Below are 15386 nucleotides of genomic sequence, written 5' to 3'. Positions count from 1 at the left end.
ATCACCGCCGGATGTGATACAGCCTGGATGCGAACCAGATACTATAGTGACGCCTCTTGCGCTGAGATGCAGTGCCTTAGACCGCTGCGCCACTCGGGAGCTTTACACAAATTATAGGCAACCTTCGACACTGACACGTCATTGGGCCCTATATTAGGTAAGCCTACTACATCCCCCCATTTATATAGCCTACAACAACAGTAGTGACGACTCGTATCTTTCTTATCCTATTATTTGTCACTAAACAATGCTGTTTTCGTCCAAATATAACCTAATTGAGTCATAGCCTACGCAGCCGCTGGTGGGCGCTATGGATCTCCAGTGGATGCGGTTTCCACTAGTTACCATGGCCACAAAGTCAAAGATGGCTATATCACAGATACACCATTGTTCTATAAATGTGAAGCATCCGCTTAGCGTTTCCACTCACTAACAAATATGGTATTGAGAGGAAGCCCACTGGCCGGTAGTGGGAGAAGACGGAATGAGATGGACATTGGCCGACATTCTGCACATTTTCTTATCGATGAAACATTTGATCGCAATACAGTTCTGTTACCAAAACTATAATATGTTATGAACAGAGTGGTCTACGTTTTGTAGACTTTACCCTTTGCAACAGTTTTTAAAAATCTCGTTGTTTAGGAGTGCAAATGCGAATTGAGTTATTGCACATGCGTACTTCACAGAAGAGGCGTTCCCTAACCAAATATGCAGTGGATGCGGCTGACCAAATAAATTGTAGACTGCAAAAAGTCTGGAGATTGCCAAAGAGCCAGTGTCCCTCCCAAGCCCCCAGCCCTTTGAGATGCAATTTGACTATGAATAAATTGAATTCACTGAATATATTGCTTTATTGGCAAATGCTGGAATGAATTTGACAAATTATGTAGCTAAAATATTCTGCTGCAGTCATTCATGCCCTCGCCCCGATGAATTGCGCATGCTCATTGTGTCTCCTTCACTGTGCCCTATCTTTGCCAAGCAGATTCTTCATGCTAGTTGGTGTGAGAGAGCTAAAGTACGCTGCCTTTGACAGGGTGAAGGAAGAACAGTGCTCAGACGCTTCACAACATAACATCGGTAAGAACAATCTAGCTACTGTTGATATAGCTAATATAAAGCACAACGGTTTATTTGTTATAATGCTGTTTATTGCATGGAAAATGCATGTCACTAACTAGCGCGTTTGTCCAAGGTTAGCCACTGCACCAACTAGCTAGCCCGCTACAAGGGACTATTCCAATGTCCATCTGAGTAATGTGGTTAGCTAACTAGCTAGTTCTGAGCACTGGCTAGTGCCCTAGCAAATGTTACATAATGTTGTTTGCCAATGTCGTGCCGTCTCATCCCAAGTATAATTTTGTGTTAAGTCAAGCTATAAATTATTACATTACAATGACTTAATATACGAATTACTTAGATGTTGGCTAGTTAGCTAATTTACTGATGAAGTCAAGCCACCCCAACGCAGATGTAGCTAGTTACCTAGCCTAGCCAGCATTCCAACTAGGACAATTTGGCTAGCCTTACTAAAGACCACTCTCCGAACTGTCCCATCTGTCCTTCGTCCGAAATGGACGGTGCACAATACATGTTAAGCCCGATATTCTTTGTGCCCTATGGCCCTCACCTTCAAGATACTAGCTTTCAGCTAACCTTAACTATCTGCTCAATTTGAAAGATAATCCACTGTTTCTAGGCCGTCATTGTAAATAAGAATTTGTTCTTAACTGACTTGCCTAGTTAAAAAGGTCAAATAAAAAAATCAGGAGTGGATTAACCAGAGTCTCATTGTTAGGTAGTTGGCAGGATAATACATTTTTACAATTTTATAGCGTTGAACATTAGCTAACTAGAATAGCAAATTATATTATAAATACATTTACTGATTATTACTAACCTGAATTTTAATGAATAGAATGCTTTGCGACATTTAAAGGTATCTCAAAATACACATGAATAGAAATGTCTCTGTAAAATCAACTAGCTAGCCATCGACAAAATTTTGTAATGAATAATGTGGAAATTTAGCAAGTTGAGGTGACTAAACTGCTTGGAGTAACATTGGATTGTAAACTGTCATGGTCAAAACTAGAGATTAAACGTTATGAAATGTTCATATCACGATTATAGTGACAAATGATCAGTTATAAGCATTATCGCGGTATTGTTCAAATGTGCTGGAAATGTTCAAAACGTACTGATACACACACTGAAATCATTTCACCAAGTGTTATATTGAAAACCAACAAATAAAATTAGCAGAACTATGTACTTTGCGTGCATAAACATTTTAAATAGTAACATTAGATGGCTGCACGCCCACTCTGTAAACAAGGGAATAGCAAATGTATTATTATTGGTGTTACATTATAATTATTATTACACAGTCTAAATTCTGTGTTGCATTTGAGTATATGCAATGACCCCATGCACAATTTACATAAATACAAATTAGTCTTAAGAAGAAAGTGATAGTAATTGCAATGAGCCCAACAATTGACATAAATACAGGAGTCTTGTATAGGAGTCTAGTGTTTCTCCTGCTGGACCACTTTTACAACCAAGTCGACGACAGCCGTATTTTAAATGAACAAAATATGTTGGTTGGGTGACTAAACTACATAACGTGTTATCATGTGCAATGGGCGAATAGTCTGCAGACACACGTCGCATACAGCAGCAGAACAACGTGTAACGTTAGTGTTTTTACAAAAGTAGGTAACACTGAAAGCTTCAGTTTACATTATTGACAAGCTATTAGCAAGTTAGACAGACAAAGCATTACATTTTCCCCCATTCCGAAGTCCCCACATGCATTGAGCTAAACGTTAATTTACCTTTCATTCGCTATAAAGTGGTGGTTACGAAGATGACTCAAGAGATTTTAAGTGTTGCCCCCTTTCGCAGGGTTTTTTGTCGTTGCATGTTCTGCAGACAGTGTGACCATCTTCGATTAAGTTTCCTTCAGCACTCTTGTAAAACTCAAAATACGACCACACTTCAGATTTGGACATCTTAGAAGGCTGAAAAATCTCCCGACCGCTGTCACTGCCTTCCGCCATGTTTCCACACAAAATAAAACCCATGCTGCGCCTGCGTCATACTGTTGCTAACTTTGGTTGATGCTGGACAGTATTTACCGTGCGTTTTAATGATAATACAATTTAGAAACAGTAATACTAACCGTTGGGAATTTTACCGTGGTTTATCGTGAACCCGGTAACCGTTTCATCCCTAGTCAAAACATGTTGATACAACAGTACCTAAGATGGGGAGAAGTCTGTCCATTATAAAGCGCTGCTCTGCCTTCTATTAGGTTCTAATTTTTCAGAGTAAATAACTCATTGACACTAGAGAAGATCAACCAAGTTTAATTCTTCTCAAAGGGTCGTTACAGCTGTAATTCAGACAAAGACAAAGACACGTTCCTACCATCACAAGTATATATACTCCACTTCAGACACCCCCCTTTCTCCAATCCTTACATCTTATGGTTCCACGGGAAGAGGTTAATGGAAGAGGATAATGTTGTACTGTTTTATCTTTTGTTTTATGCGTGATGTACGTACCTTAATGTGTTTGGAACCCAGGAAGAGTAGCTGCTGGGATCCTTAATAAACACAAATACACTTGTTTTCTTAGTTTGGTTTTGTGATGCCTGCAAATATTGTTACAATATGTGTCTATACCCAGTCCTGTCAAGCCATAACAAGGTTCTAGGTCTGCACATACTGCTGCCTGTTCTGTCAAGAAAATGCATACCACCTCTGACTTTTCCAAATCAGTCCTGAGGGAATCGTGTCGGCTGTTTGCAATATTCTAGAAAATCACACTCCACTGACTAACCACCTGATCTATGTGAACTGAGTCAAAATATTGCAGTGGGACACAGGCCTACGTGTGTTGAATGTCCTGTCTTCTCTCTTCTCCAGGTGCAATGGCTGTTCCTCCTTCATATTCAGACCTGGGCAAGACTGCCAAGGACATATTCAGCAAGGGCTATGGTGAGTTAATAGTAAAAATGTTTGCACACCTGAACAGTAAGGCTAAGGAGGAGAAGCCAAAATTCCACACAAAACAAATGACCGCCAGGGAGTTGGCTAAAGCAGTGAAGAACAGATCAAGTTACTGGTTATAGCTTGGTCTTGCCAGAATTTGAAACGCAGAAGTCAACTGGGAATCAGTCACTGTGATGTAATACATTTTTAAATTGCACTTGGCTGGCGAGGTTATGGTTTGCTAGAAAGCAAAGCAAACAATATGTGCAATTGAATGCATCATAAACCAAATGTCATTCGTGCTTTCTCAGTCGTCTTTGACTATATCGCGGCCATATGTGTTTTATGACTCTGCGAGTCTGCTCAGATGTAACATTAACTCATCAACCTCTTGTTTAACCATCCAGGCTTCGGCATTGTGAAGCTGGACCTGAAGACCAAGTCTCAGAGTGGAGTGGTGAGTCTTCTGTTACTGTCCTTTTCCCGTTTACTTTCCCCTCTCTCCTCTGTCCCACCTGATCTGCCTCAGCTTCTCTCTCTCTAATCCTGTCTATGGTTCTGTAATAACACAACCGTTCTATAGGTTGTGTGTAAGGCCTGGTGTATAAGACTGTGTGTGTGTGTCTGTCTCCCTATCTGCCATCCTAACCCCTGCTCTGTCCCGCTGCCTCTTGGATTGCTCTCTACTGTAGATGGTAAGACTCTCTCCCACAGTGTACTGATGTCTGTACTATATACAGCATGATCCGTGATATGTGCCGGGAGATGCAGACTGTCTGATCTCACTGTTAAAATTATGTCCAGCTGATGGTAATGTCGGTCTGTTTGCATCTTCATCACTGTCCAGTGAATATTATGATTATTTTTGTCTCCATCCAAATGATCTATGCTTCCTCTCTCCCAGGGATCCAGTCATCCACCATCCTTACCTTGCATCCCTCATTTTCTTTACCTTTATTTTCCTCACGCACTTTTCTTCTCACCTGTAATGTTTTCTGTGTTTCTCCTCACATAATGCATGATTCTTTCAGGATGACTTCTGCAGTCAGCACAAAACTGCCCGTTTCAACGATCTGCTCTTCTAGATGTCTCTTTCTCCCGTTCTCTCACTCGCACACTCATTACTCATTCCCCCAGTCCTTTCAAACTCTTTGACCTCAACTCTCTCTCCCCTCACACCGTCGCTTGTCTCACACATTCTCCCACTCTTTTTTTCCTCTCTCACCCTCTCAGGAGTTCAACACATCAGGTTCCAGTAACACAGACACGGGGAAGGCAGCAGGTAACCTGGAGACCAAGTACAAGATGAAGGAGCTGGGCCTGAGCTTCAACCAGAAGTGGAACACCGACAACACCCTGGCTACAGAGGTCACTGTGGAGGACCAGCTGGCTCAGGGACTCAAGGTGGCCCTGGACACATCCTTCGTACCAAACACAGGGTGAGAGAGAGACGTCAATCTGATATGTATGGACAAAACACTAAGAACACCTGCTCTTTCCATGACGTAGACTGACCAGGTGAATGAAGGTGAAAGCTATGATCTCTTATTGATGTCACTTGTTAATTCACACTGATTGAAGTGGATTTAAGTGGAAGAGACAGGTTAAAGAAGGATTTTTAAGCCTTGAGACAATCGACACATGTATTGTGTATGTGTGCCATTCAGAGTGTGAATGGGCAAGACAAAAGATTGAGGTGCCTTTGAACAAGGTATGGTAGTAGGTGCCAGCCGCACCGGTTTGAGTGTGTCAAGAACTGCAACGCTGCTGGGTTTTTCACACTCAACAGTTTCCTGTGTGTATCAAGAATGGTCCATCACCCAAAGGACATCCAGCCAACTTGATAGAACCGTGGGAAGCGTTGGATACAACATGGGCCAGCATCCGTGTGGAACACGTTCAACAGCTTTTAGAGTCCATGCCCTGAATTGAGGCTGTTCTGAGGGCAAAAGGGGGTGCAACTCAATATTGGGAAGGTGTTCCTAATGTTTGGTGTACTCAGTGTATATATGCCATTTACAGGTGTTAACGTTTTCGGTGGGCAATAAAAAATCTCCGGGGAGGGGATAACATTGCCTAATAAAGTAGCATGTCTATTCGATGAAATAAATTCCCAAATAAAAGTATTCTCAAATATTTAATGTTCTCTGTTATGCTGTGTGTACTGAACTGACATGCATGATTGGTGCTGACACTGATGTTCAGATGAAGGGAATGAAATAGTCTATAGTGCGCTCAACTCAAGCAGCGGCGTGTAGCCTACTGTAGCCGCTAGTAAAGTAATTCAAAGCCTATTCTTTATCGCTCACGATGTAACTTTCCAGTGCTTCTATTTTTGCCATGTAATGTTATTAAAATTAAATCAGACGACCTCATAGTAGAATAGTGTACCTAGTCATCTTGTTGTGCATTCTATGCGAGATAAATATTTCTACATTTGTTTGGGGCACTGAGCAAATTCCAGGTCTGCTGAGTGCGAACTTGAACATTGTGAAAATTCTGTGCAACTTCCAGGGCGCACGTTTACTGTGAACGCAGGATGTACCCGCTTTAAGTTAGTTTTAACAGTGGTCAAGTAGGCTACTGTGGCTATTTGATCATAATGGGAAAAAACTATGGAGAAAATGCATTGCGTAACATTTTAACATGGAAATAGCTGTTCTATCATTTAGCCTACAGTAGCAGCCAACGTGGGGTGTTCAATGTAGGCCTACATACCATGAGACTTATCCAATTGTCCTTCAGACAAGGAGGTGACTGAAAATGTTGTTGTCGTGTTAGATGCAAAAAAATACTTTACAAAATAAAATGCTACATTATTCCCATACCATTATTACTGAGAATCAGACAAATCATGCTACTCCCCTATTGCTGTCTACAAATTATCTACAGTACCAGTCAAAAGTTTGGACACACCTACCCATTCCAGAGTTTTCTTAATTTTTACTGTTTTCTACATTGTAGAATAATAGTGAAGACATCAAAATGATGAAATAACACATATGGAATCATGTAGTAACCAAAAAAAAGTGGTCCATCGACCATCGACACACAATACCCCCATAATGACAAAGCAAAAACAGGTTTTTAGAAATGTAGCTCTACGGACAATTCATTCAACCTCGTGGCTTGCTTTTTGCTCTGACATGCACTGTCAACTGTGGGACCTTATATAGACAGGTGTGCCTTTCCAAATCATGTCCAATCAATTACATTTTTCACTGGTGGACTCCAAGTTGTAGAAACATCACCAGAACTGAGCTTTTCAGTCCTTCTACATAAAAATTATGGGGGACCCCTTTAGTGATGGTAAATTCATCAGGGACTCCCTCATAATCAGAACACAACTCAAGTGACATAAATATAGCATACAAGGAGTTCTAATAGTGCATGGCCAGACGAACCAAGTCTTGGGTCCCTCGGAAGGAATATTTAAAGGCCCATCTCTTGGCAAATTTCCTGCTTTTCTACACATTTTGTCATGAGGCAGAGAGAGCTTTGCAGTTTTAAAGCTTAAATTACAGTGCATTTATGTAAAAAAAAAAAAAAAAAAAAAAAATGGGATTCCAAGAGGTATTGAGTTAAAAATGTATAATTGGTGGAGTAGTGTGGATACCAATATCCCTATGAGCCTCCCAGGCACATGTTCCATGGATCCCTTGGCCAAAATTATATATAAAGAGACCTGGCCACGGACCTCTTGCAATACCCTACTTTGAAAACGCCTGTCCTAAGCAAGGGGACTGTAATTGGTCGAACTCACAATTTAATACATGTACAAAATCACCTCTTCCCCTAAAAGCATGACGTTCATGACGTTTTTACATTAAAGGCGAGGTTAACTAAAATATGACTTGACTAAAAGATATAGGATTTAGGATTTATTTATTGAAGATGCTATCACCTTTTTTTAGAATATCAAGGATCAGATATGAAAGGATATTTGTTGGATGTCTAATTTGCTCTTTCTCTTCTCCATCTGTCCTCAGCAAGAAGAGTGGCAAGCTGAAGACTGGCTACAAGCGTGACTTCCTTAATGTGGGCTGTGATGTTGACTTTGAGGGTCCCATAATCCACGCAGCAGCCGTGGTGGGCTATGACGGCTGGCTTGCCGGGTACCAGATGGCCTTCGATATGGCCAAGTCCAAACTGGCCCAGAACAACTTCGCCCTGGGATACAAGGCTGGCGACTTCCAGCTCCACACCAACGTGTGAGTATCTCAGTGCAGTGGGTCATGGCTAAAAACGCTGGTTTTTGTTTTTGTGAATCATCATAAATGTAGAAATGTGTTAGATGATAACGTTTGGTAACTGTTGCCCTGTGTCTCTAATAGAAATTGAATCCATAGAATGGCTTAGAACCTCATGTTAAGTCAAAATGACACAACGACAAGATTCCAGTTTAACCTTTACTCAACCGTATTAGCGCAATACATGGTTGCCACTGCACTTAGGCCGTGTTCATCAACGAGACTCCTGCGCAGGCGCACTAATAAGAGTGAAAGCACCGTAATAACAGAAATATAGGGATACTTAAAACATGAACTTAACAATCTCCCACTTTTCTTCAAAGACAAAACATCAACAACATAATTAAATGTCCCAAGTTTTATTTAAGTTCCCCGTTACAAGTGGGTTGTGTGACAGTTATTTGTATTACTCAAGCTGCCACTTTCCATTACCGAGTGCCTTTAGAAGCACAAGAAGTACGGATGTCCCTTTTCAGTCAGACATTCGGCAAGCTGCTCCTTTGTGGCCGACTGGGAAAACTGGTTTGAGGTGTGGAATCACAGTTGTTGCAAAGGTCTGTGAGCCACCCCAGATGAAGTCATCAACATGACAGGCAAGTACTCCAGTCACATTGCAGTCTTGATCAAGCCAATAGAAGACTTCAGGACCCACTTGTGACATTTATTTTTCTACCTGTACTCAGCATGGTTGCCTTGACTTTGTTGTACCAGTAGAGTGATGCATCTGCCAGGCCATACACACCTTTTTAGTTTCCACAGTGTTCCTTCGCCCTTAGCTTCAGGTGGAGGTCGGATGGGAATGTCCCTTGACAGCTCTGTTCCCTGCAAAAATGCAGATCGGATGTCTATGGAATGAATTTTCATTTTTTTTCTGGCAGAATACTGTCAGCAGCAATCTGAGTGACTGAGGTGCATGTTGGTGAGTCTTTTGGGAGTTGTTTAGCAGCCAGTTCCTCAACCTCTAGCCACTAGACGTGCTTTTGGCACTTTTCCAGGTAAGGATTCTTTAAGTGTACACACCCACCTTGTTGAGACACATTTTTGGCCAATGTCTTTGACTTCCTCAAACACTCCATTTGTCCTCCAGTTACTGAGCTCATCTAGCTTAGCTGAGTCAAATGACACGTCCTTTGTTTCAAGTACATCATCATTTTGAATGTCGTTCTGTTTTCTCGATTTTTCCATTGGTTCAATTCTGAGATGATCTACGAGTGACAGGTCAGCTGACCCTGTTGTACCAGAAAGTGTAGCTGGTTCAGAGTACTGCAAGTTGTACCAGTTCTGGTGTTTTCCTTTTGCTTTTCCTGCTCGTCCAATGATGGTTGCTGTATGTGGAATACCACTTTCTCTGTCCATGTATTTAACAGTTTGTCCAGTTTTCAGATTGGAACAACCATGTTGTCTTAACACGTGGCTGTTGAATGTTTTCCTAATTTGAACGCTCAATAGTATTATCTGTGTCATGGTTGAAGGTCTCTGCTCCATTTCTTGTTTCAGTGTCCATATCCTTGGATGCGACATCTGGTAGGTTTGTGTCTGTTACTGTGTCCTTTTTGTCATTTTCATTAGGAGGCTGATTCTCAGCAACAGCCCCACCATCTTGTTGATCATTTACTTTCCACAATCTTGAGTGAGTGATGCACCCTGACAATGGTGCCTCTGTGTCTCACAAATATCACCACACCATCTTGGCCAATGACTACTCCCGGTCCTTTCCGTTCTTACCAGTCAACTCGTTTGTAGTACACTTTGTTTCCAGTCTGGTACTACTCATCGTGGGTAGGGTTGCACATTTTGGGGAATATTCAGAGGTGGAAACTTTCCGTGGGAATATATGGGAATTAACGGAAATAGATGCAAATTAATATTAATACCATTTAAATGTAATGTTTTTTGCATTCGATATATTTACCATATTATATGGAGACAGAAATATAAACCTTTTACTTTATCATAAGACATTATTGCAAATTATTAAATCCTTCCAATAGAAAAAACAATTTAGTTACGAATTGAACTTTAATTGAGTTGACTCTTCACATGGGATGATTTCACTGAACAACAAAAGGGAATATTGAATGAGCCCCAATGATCCATCGCATCTCCCAAAAACGTTTTCAACATACATCAAAACTAAAGCTTTGGTTGTCTTCCTCTCAGGCTTCCATGTCTTCTCTCTGGACCTCCTCAATGTCCACCTCCTGAACATCAGATTCTGAGGCCTCATCTTCACTGTCAATTTCCAACCTTACTGAGGATGGCTCGTTGTCAGGCTCAAAAAGCCTAAAATTTGCCCGGATGGCCACCAATTTTTCAACCCTTGTATTGGTCAGCCTGTTGTGTACTTTGGTGTGTGTGTTCCCAAACAAGGACCAGTTGCGCTCTGAGGCGGCTGATGTTGGTTGGATTTGAAAGATGATGGAGGCAACAGGGGAAAGAGCCTTAGATCCACAAAGTCCCTTCCACCAGGTGGCTGATGAGATATGTTGGCACGACTGCCATATTACATCTCCATCCCAAAGCCCTTGCTTGGAAGTGTACTTCGCCAGACTGCCAAGAACCTTGCCCTCATCCAGGCCAAGGTGGCGAGACACGGTAGTGATGACACAATAGGCCTTGTTGATCTCTGCACCAGACAGGATGCTCTTGCTAGCATACTTTGGGTCCAACATGCACGTTGCGGCATGTATGGGCTTCAGGCAGAAGTATACACGCTTTTTGATGTATTTCAGAACTGCAGTTTCCTCTGCTTGGAGCAACAGTGAAGTGGGCAAGGCAATACGGAAGTCTTCTCTTACATCTGCAAGCAGAGTCTGAACATCAGACAGGATGGCATTGTCTCCCTCAATCCATGCAATGGCTACTGCTGTAGGTTTCAGGAGTTTCAGGCTGCTTACCACTCTCTCCCAAAATACATCCAGGAGGATCGGCAGACTGTGATATGGCCATTTCTTGGAGAGACTCCTTCCCCTCCAGGAGACTGTCAAACATGGTGACAACACCACCCCAACGGGTGTTGCTGGGCAGCTTCAATGTGGTTCTCTTATTCTTCTCACTTTGCTTGGTGAGGTAGATTGCTGCTATAACTTGATGACCCTTCACATACCTAACCATTTCCTTGGCTCTCTTGTAGAGTGTATCCATTGTTTTCAGTGCCATGATGTCCTTGGGGAGCAGATTCAATGCATGAGCAGCACAGCCAATGGGTGTGATGTGAGGGTAGGACTCCTCCACTTTAGACCAAGCAGCCTTCATGTTCGCAGCATTGTCTGTCACCAGTGCAAATACCTTCTGTGGGCCAAGGTCATTGATGACCGACTTCAGCTCATCTGCAATGTAGAGACTGGTGTATCTGTTGTCCCTTGTGTCTGTGCTCTTGTAGAATACTGGTTGAGGGGTGGAGATGTAGTTAATTATTCCTTGCCAACGAAGATTCAACCACCCATCGGAGATGATTGCAATACAGTCTGCTTTCTCTATGATTTGCTTGACCTTCACTTGCACTCTTGAACTCTGCATCCAGAAATTCCGGAAATTTACCAGAAAGTTTCCAACCCTTTGCAACCCTATCGGTGGGTCGAAGCTGTTTACGCAGAGTCCTGCGAATTCTCTCTGAACACTCTGCTTCAGTGAACGCTTTTCTTGCTACATGTAGTGCTGAAAGGTGCTGTCCCACCCATGCACTCATACTTGTCGCTTCTCGTGCTGGTGGCTTGTCAACCTGTAGAGGGAAGGTTATGGTTCTGCCCCAACACTAGTTGGTATGGGCTGTAACTATGGACATTGTGTATTGAGTTGTTTGCCATCAAAGCCCAATCTAGGGCTGTTTTCCAGTCACATCCATTGTCTTGCTTCACTTTCAGCATAATCTCTGTGAGTGTTTGATTATGTCTCTCCAAAAGTCCATTGCTCCATTGACTGTATGCAGCAGTTTACTTCCATGTTGAAGTTCTCTGCCATTTCTCTTATTTCATTATTATTGAATTCTCCTCCATTGTCTCTGTACAATTTCTGGGACGGGCCATACACTTATCCAGGAATGAATGACGTGCTTGACGATTTCACTGGGTTTCTTTGTATTCACAATGCTTCTAGCACTGAAGCGTGTGATGTGGTGGATTATGTGAAGGTACCACACACTTGGTCCCAGCTCATGTAGATCTGTACTTGGAAGCCAGTGGCAAACCAACAGCTGGTCTGGGCTTAGGGTTGCTTTGTTTCTGGCATGTTTCACAACTGTTAACTATCTGCCGTAGAATGGAAATACTCTCATCATTATTCCCAGAACTGCGGAGTAATTTCTGAAGCCTGTCGACTGTAGCATGTCCAAACTGTTTGAAGTTGTAACAATACTTAGTTTTTCCTCTGTGGTCATGTTCTCTGTGTCCGTCAGAATCAAATTTTTACATGGACTCTGTTTGATGTCTTAGACCACTATTGTGTAAGCATTTTAGACAAAGGTAGTAAGTTCAAGGGTCACTGGTTGTTTGAACATCACTGCCTTGTCATTTTTTGTGTCTAGTTCAGCCCCTGCCTTCTTGAGGGAAGCTTTGCTTAATTAATAGCAAGGGGATATCTGTAGGGACCACCTCTGTTTCAATGTGACTCTTAGTCTGACCAATTTTTGCTGGTATCTTTGTAGAATGGATGATTCTCCCATCTCCAAATTTGAAAGTTCCGTTGCTTGGTGTGTCAATCATATTTTGTACTTTCATATTTAGTTCACTGACATAGCTATCAAGCCAATTTGCACCACAAACTGTGCATGTACAATCACAGCAGATCTTAAGGATTCAACTATGAAGAGCTCAGTATCAGAAGCAGGTTGGTTTGAAAACAGTAATGATTCTGTGTTAAACTTGTTCATTTTTATGAGGACAGTCTTTAACCCAGGGCTTTGACAAATAGCACATTTTGATCTCCTTCCATATCTGTCAAGTGGATTTGTGCCGGGCAATAGCGCCCTCGTCTGTTTGTCTTGAACGTGACTTTTTGGCACCTTTTCTCTGCTGCTCAGTGTAATATGCTGCGTCACTCACTTTCATTCCATCTGTTATTCATTGACGCAGGTCAGCACACAGTACAAGCAGTCCCTACCATTTTTTTGTTGTTTACCTTTATTTAACCAGGCAAGTCAGTGAATAAATTCTTATTTTCAATGACGGCCTAGTGGGTTAACAGCCTTCAGGGGTAGAACGACAGATATTTACCTTGTCAGATCGGGGATTCGATCTTGCAACCTTTTGGTTACTAGTCCAATGCTCTAACCACTAGGCTACCTACCATCCAGACAGGCAGTATCTAGCAACTTGAAAGCTAACACTGCATCCGGGAGAACCATCAAGTACTTCTATTCGAAATCAATGATGTAGTCCGTCATTGCAACCGAAATGTCCCTAGTAACACTGTCAAAGTTTGAATATGCCTCGTAGGCACGTTCTTTCTCTTTTAAGAAACACAGAATCCAGTGCTCTAATCGAAGTTCCCATACCGTCATCCTTGTTCAAATCCCCAACGGATATTTCCAGTGCTGTATCTCTCGCTCTTCCTTCGAGCGATAATACCACCGCAAGTGCTTGCTTTTTCACGTCCAGATTAGTAACGTTAACCCGTGTCCAGATTTCAAGTTAATTTCCCCAACTTTCATACGACCTCGTCGAAGCGAGGTGGCACATTGTAGTTATTAACCATCCTCGGCGACCAATGTTAGCTCCCAAATGACACGACAAGGTTCCAGTTTAACGTTTACTCACCGTATTAGCGCGATACATGGTTGCCACTGCACTCAGGCCAGTATCATCAACGAGACTCCTGCGCAGGCGCCGTAATAACAGAAATATAGGGATACTTAAAACATGAACGTAACACCTCTAACCCTGGCAATTTGACTGGTTAACTCATGGGTACACTTAAAATGTTTGCCAGTCCACCCATAATGCCTCCATTGACATGAAAGGGGAAGCCCCGTTCTATGGATTCTTTCTCAGTAATAATGTTATGGAGCAGGGAGGTATTCATTCATTTTAGGATTGTTTCTTACAGTATCTTGCCCTCTCCTTCAGGAACAATGGAGAGAGGTTGTCTAGGAGTATGAACTAGTGCTTGATTTGGGCATGTCTGTCTTCTCTCTCCTCTTTCAGTAATGATGGGACTGAGTTTGGAGGTTCTATCTACCAGAAGGTGGATGACAAGCTGGAGACGGCGGTCACTCTGGCCTGGACGGCCGGCAGCAACAACACACGCTTCGGCATCGCAGCCAAATACGCCCTGGACAAAGACGCTTCCCTGTCTGTGAGTAACACACACAAACACACTCTGTCTATCCTAGTCTCAACCCAGGCTCTTGCTGTAGCCCCACCCCTAGCAGGGATGCAGCTCTTTGCAATTAATTCAGATTTGCGCACCAGAACACGTTCGATGACGGCCTGTGTCTCCCCCTGCAGGCCAAAGTGAACAACGCCAGCCTGATTGGAGTCGGCTACACCCAGACCCTCAGGCCAGGTGAGTCACAATCACCATTGTGATCTAATGACTGATTGATTTGATTACAATTCATGATGTCCTCGGAGCAAGGTCTCTGAGCACAACTGTCATTTTAGGTCGCGCTATACTGCTTTACATCTCCAGGATATTCCTCTCCTCTGTAGGTGTGAAGGTGACTCTGTCAGCCCTGATCGACGGGAAGAACTTCAACACCGGCGGCCACAAAGTGGGCCTGGGCTTCGAGCTGGAGGCATAGAGCGGCGTGAACAAGACCCAACAACCAAGAGAAGAGCCCAGAACCAATCACCCCTCATTCCCAACCCCACACACCCTACCACAGCCCTTATCCAAAACCACCATCCTGTAGACACTCCATTCCCACCTCTCTCTCACACACCACAGTCCCTTTCCACTCACACACATTGAGTGTTTTGGCAGTAATAGTCAAACCTGTGGCCGCCATGTCCGTCTTAACTAAAGTAGCTCAAATACACGAATGAGACCGAGAGAGGCATTCTGTAATGTCATGGCCGTTATAGTCTAGCCTTTTGGTTTAGTTAGTTAATTAGTTAGTTATCACTACTGGTCATCTAGTTTGAAATTGAGTGTTTCAGTCTGAGTGCATAAAGGCAGGCACTGGGGATGGATA

General features: G+C 42.7%; 1 protein-coding gene across 1 annotated transcript; it reads left to right on the top strand.

Annotated features, from left to right (window-relative positions):
• Positions 1 to 957: 957 nt before the first annotated feature.
• Positions 958 to 15036, top strand: LOC111961367 (voltage-dependent anion-selective channel protein 2). Its single transcript, XM_023983573.2, has 8 exons — positions 958 to 1083; positions 3939 to 4010; positions 4412 to 4461; positions 5238 to 5443; positions 7994 to 8215; positions 14395 to 14545; positions 14698 to 14755; positions 14902 to 15036. Exons 1-8 carry the CDS (start codon positions 996 to 998, stop codon positions 14991 to 14993), a joined length of 939 nt encoding a protein of 312 aa, XP_023839341.1. The 5' UTR covers positions 958 to 995; the 3' UTR covers positions 14994 to 15036.
• Positions 15037 to 15386: the final 350 nt, after the last annotated feature.

The sequence above is a fragment of the Salvelinus sp. IW2-2015 genome, linkage group LG4q.1:29, assembly GCF_002910315.2.
Source record: "Salvelinus sp. IW2-2015 linkage group LG4q.1:29, ASM291031v2, whole genome shotgun sequence".
In the NCBI taxonomy this organism is placed as follows: domain Eukaryota; kingdom Metazoa; phylum Chordata; class Actinopteri; order Salmoniformes; family Salmonidae; genus Salvelinus; species Salvelinus sp. IW2-2015.
The sequence above is the reverse complement of the archived record's forward strand: the minus strand, read 5'-3'. Positions and strand labels throughout refer to the sequence as shown.

Coding starts and splice junctions, on each gene's coding strand:
- LOC111961367 (XM_023983573.2), top strand. CDS start 996: ATGCTAGTTGGTGTGAGAGAGCTAAAGTACGCTGCCTTTGACAGGGTG. Junction 4,462..5,237: donor CCAAGTCTCAGAGTGGAGTG/GTGAGTCTTCTG, acceptor TCACCCTCTCAG/GAGTTCAACACATCAGGTTC. Junction 5,444..7,993: donor TCCTTCGTACCAAACACAGG/GTGAGAGAGAGA, acceptor ATCTGTCCTCAG/CAAGAAGAGTGGCAAGCTGA.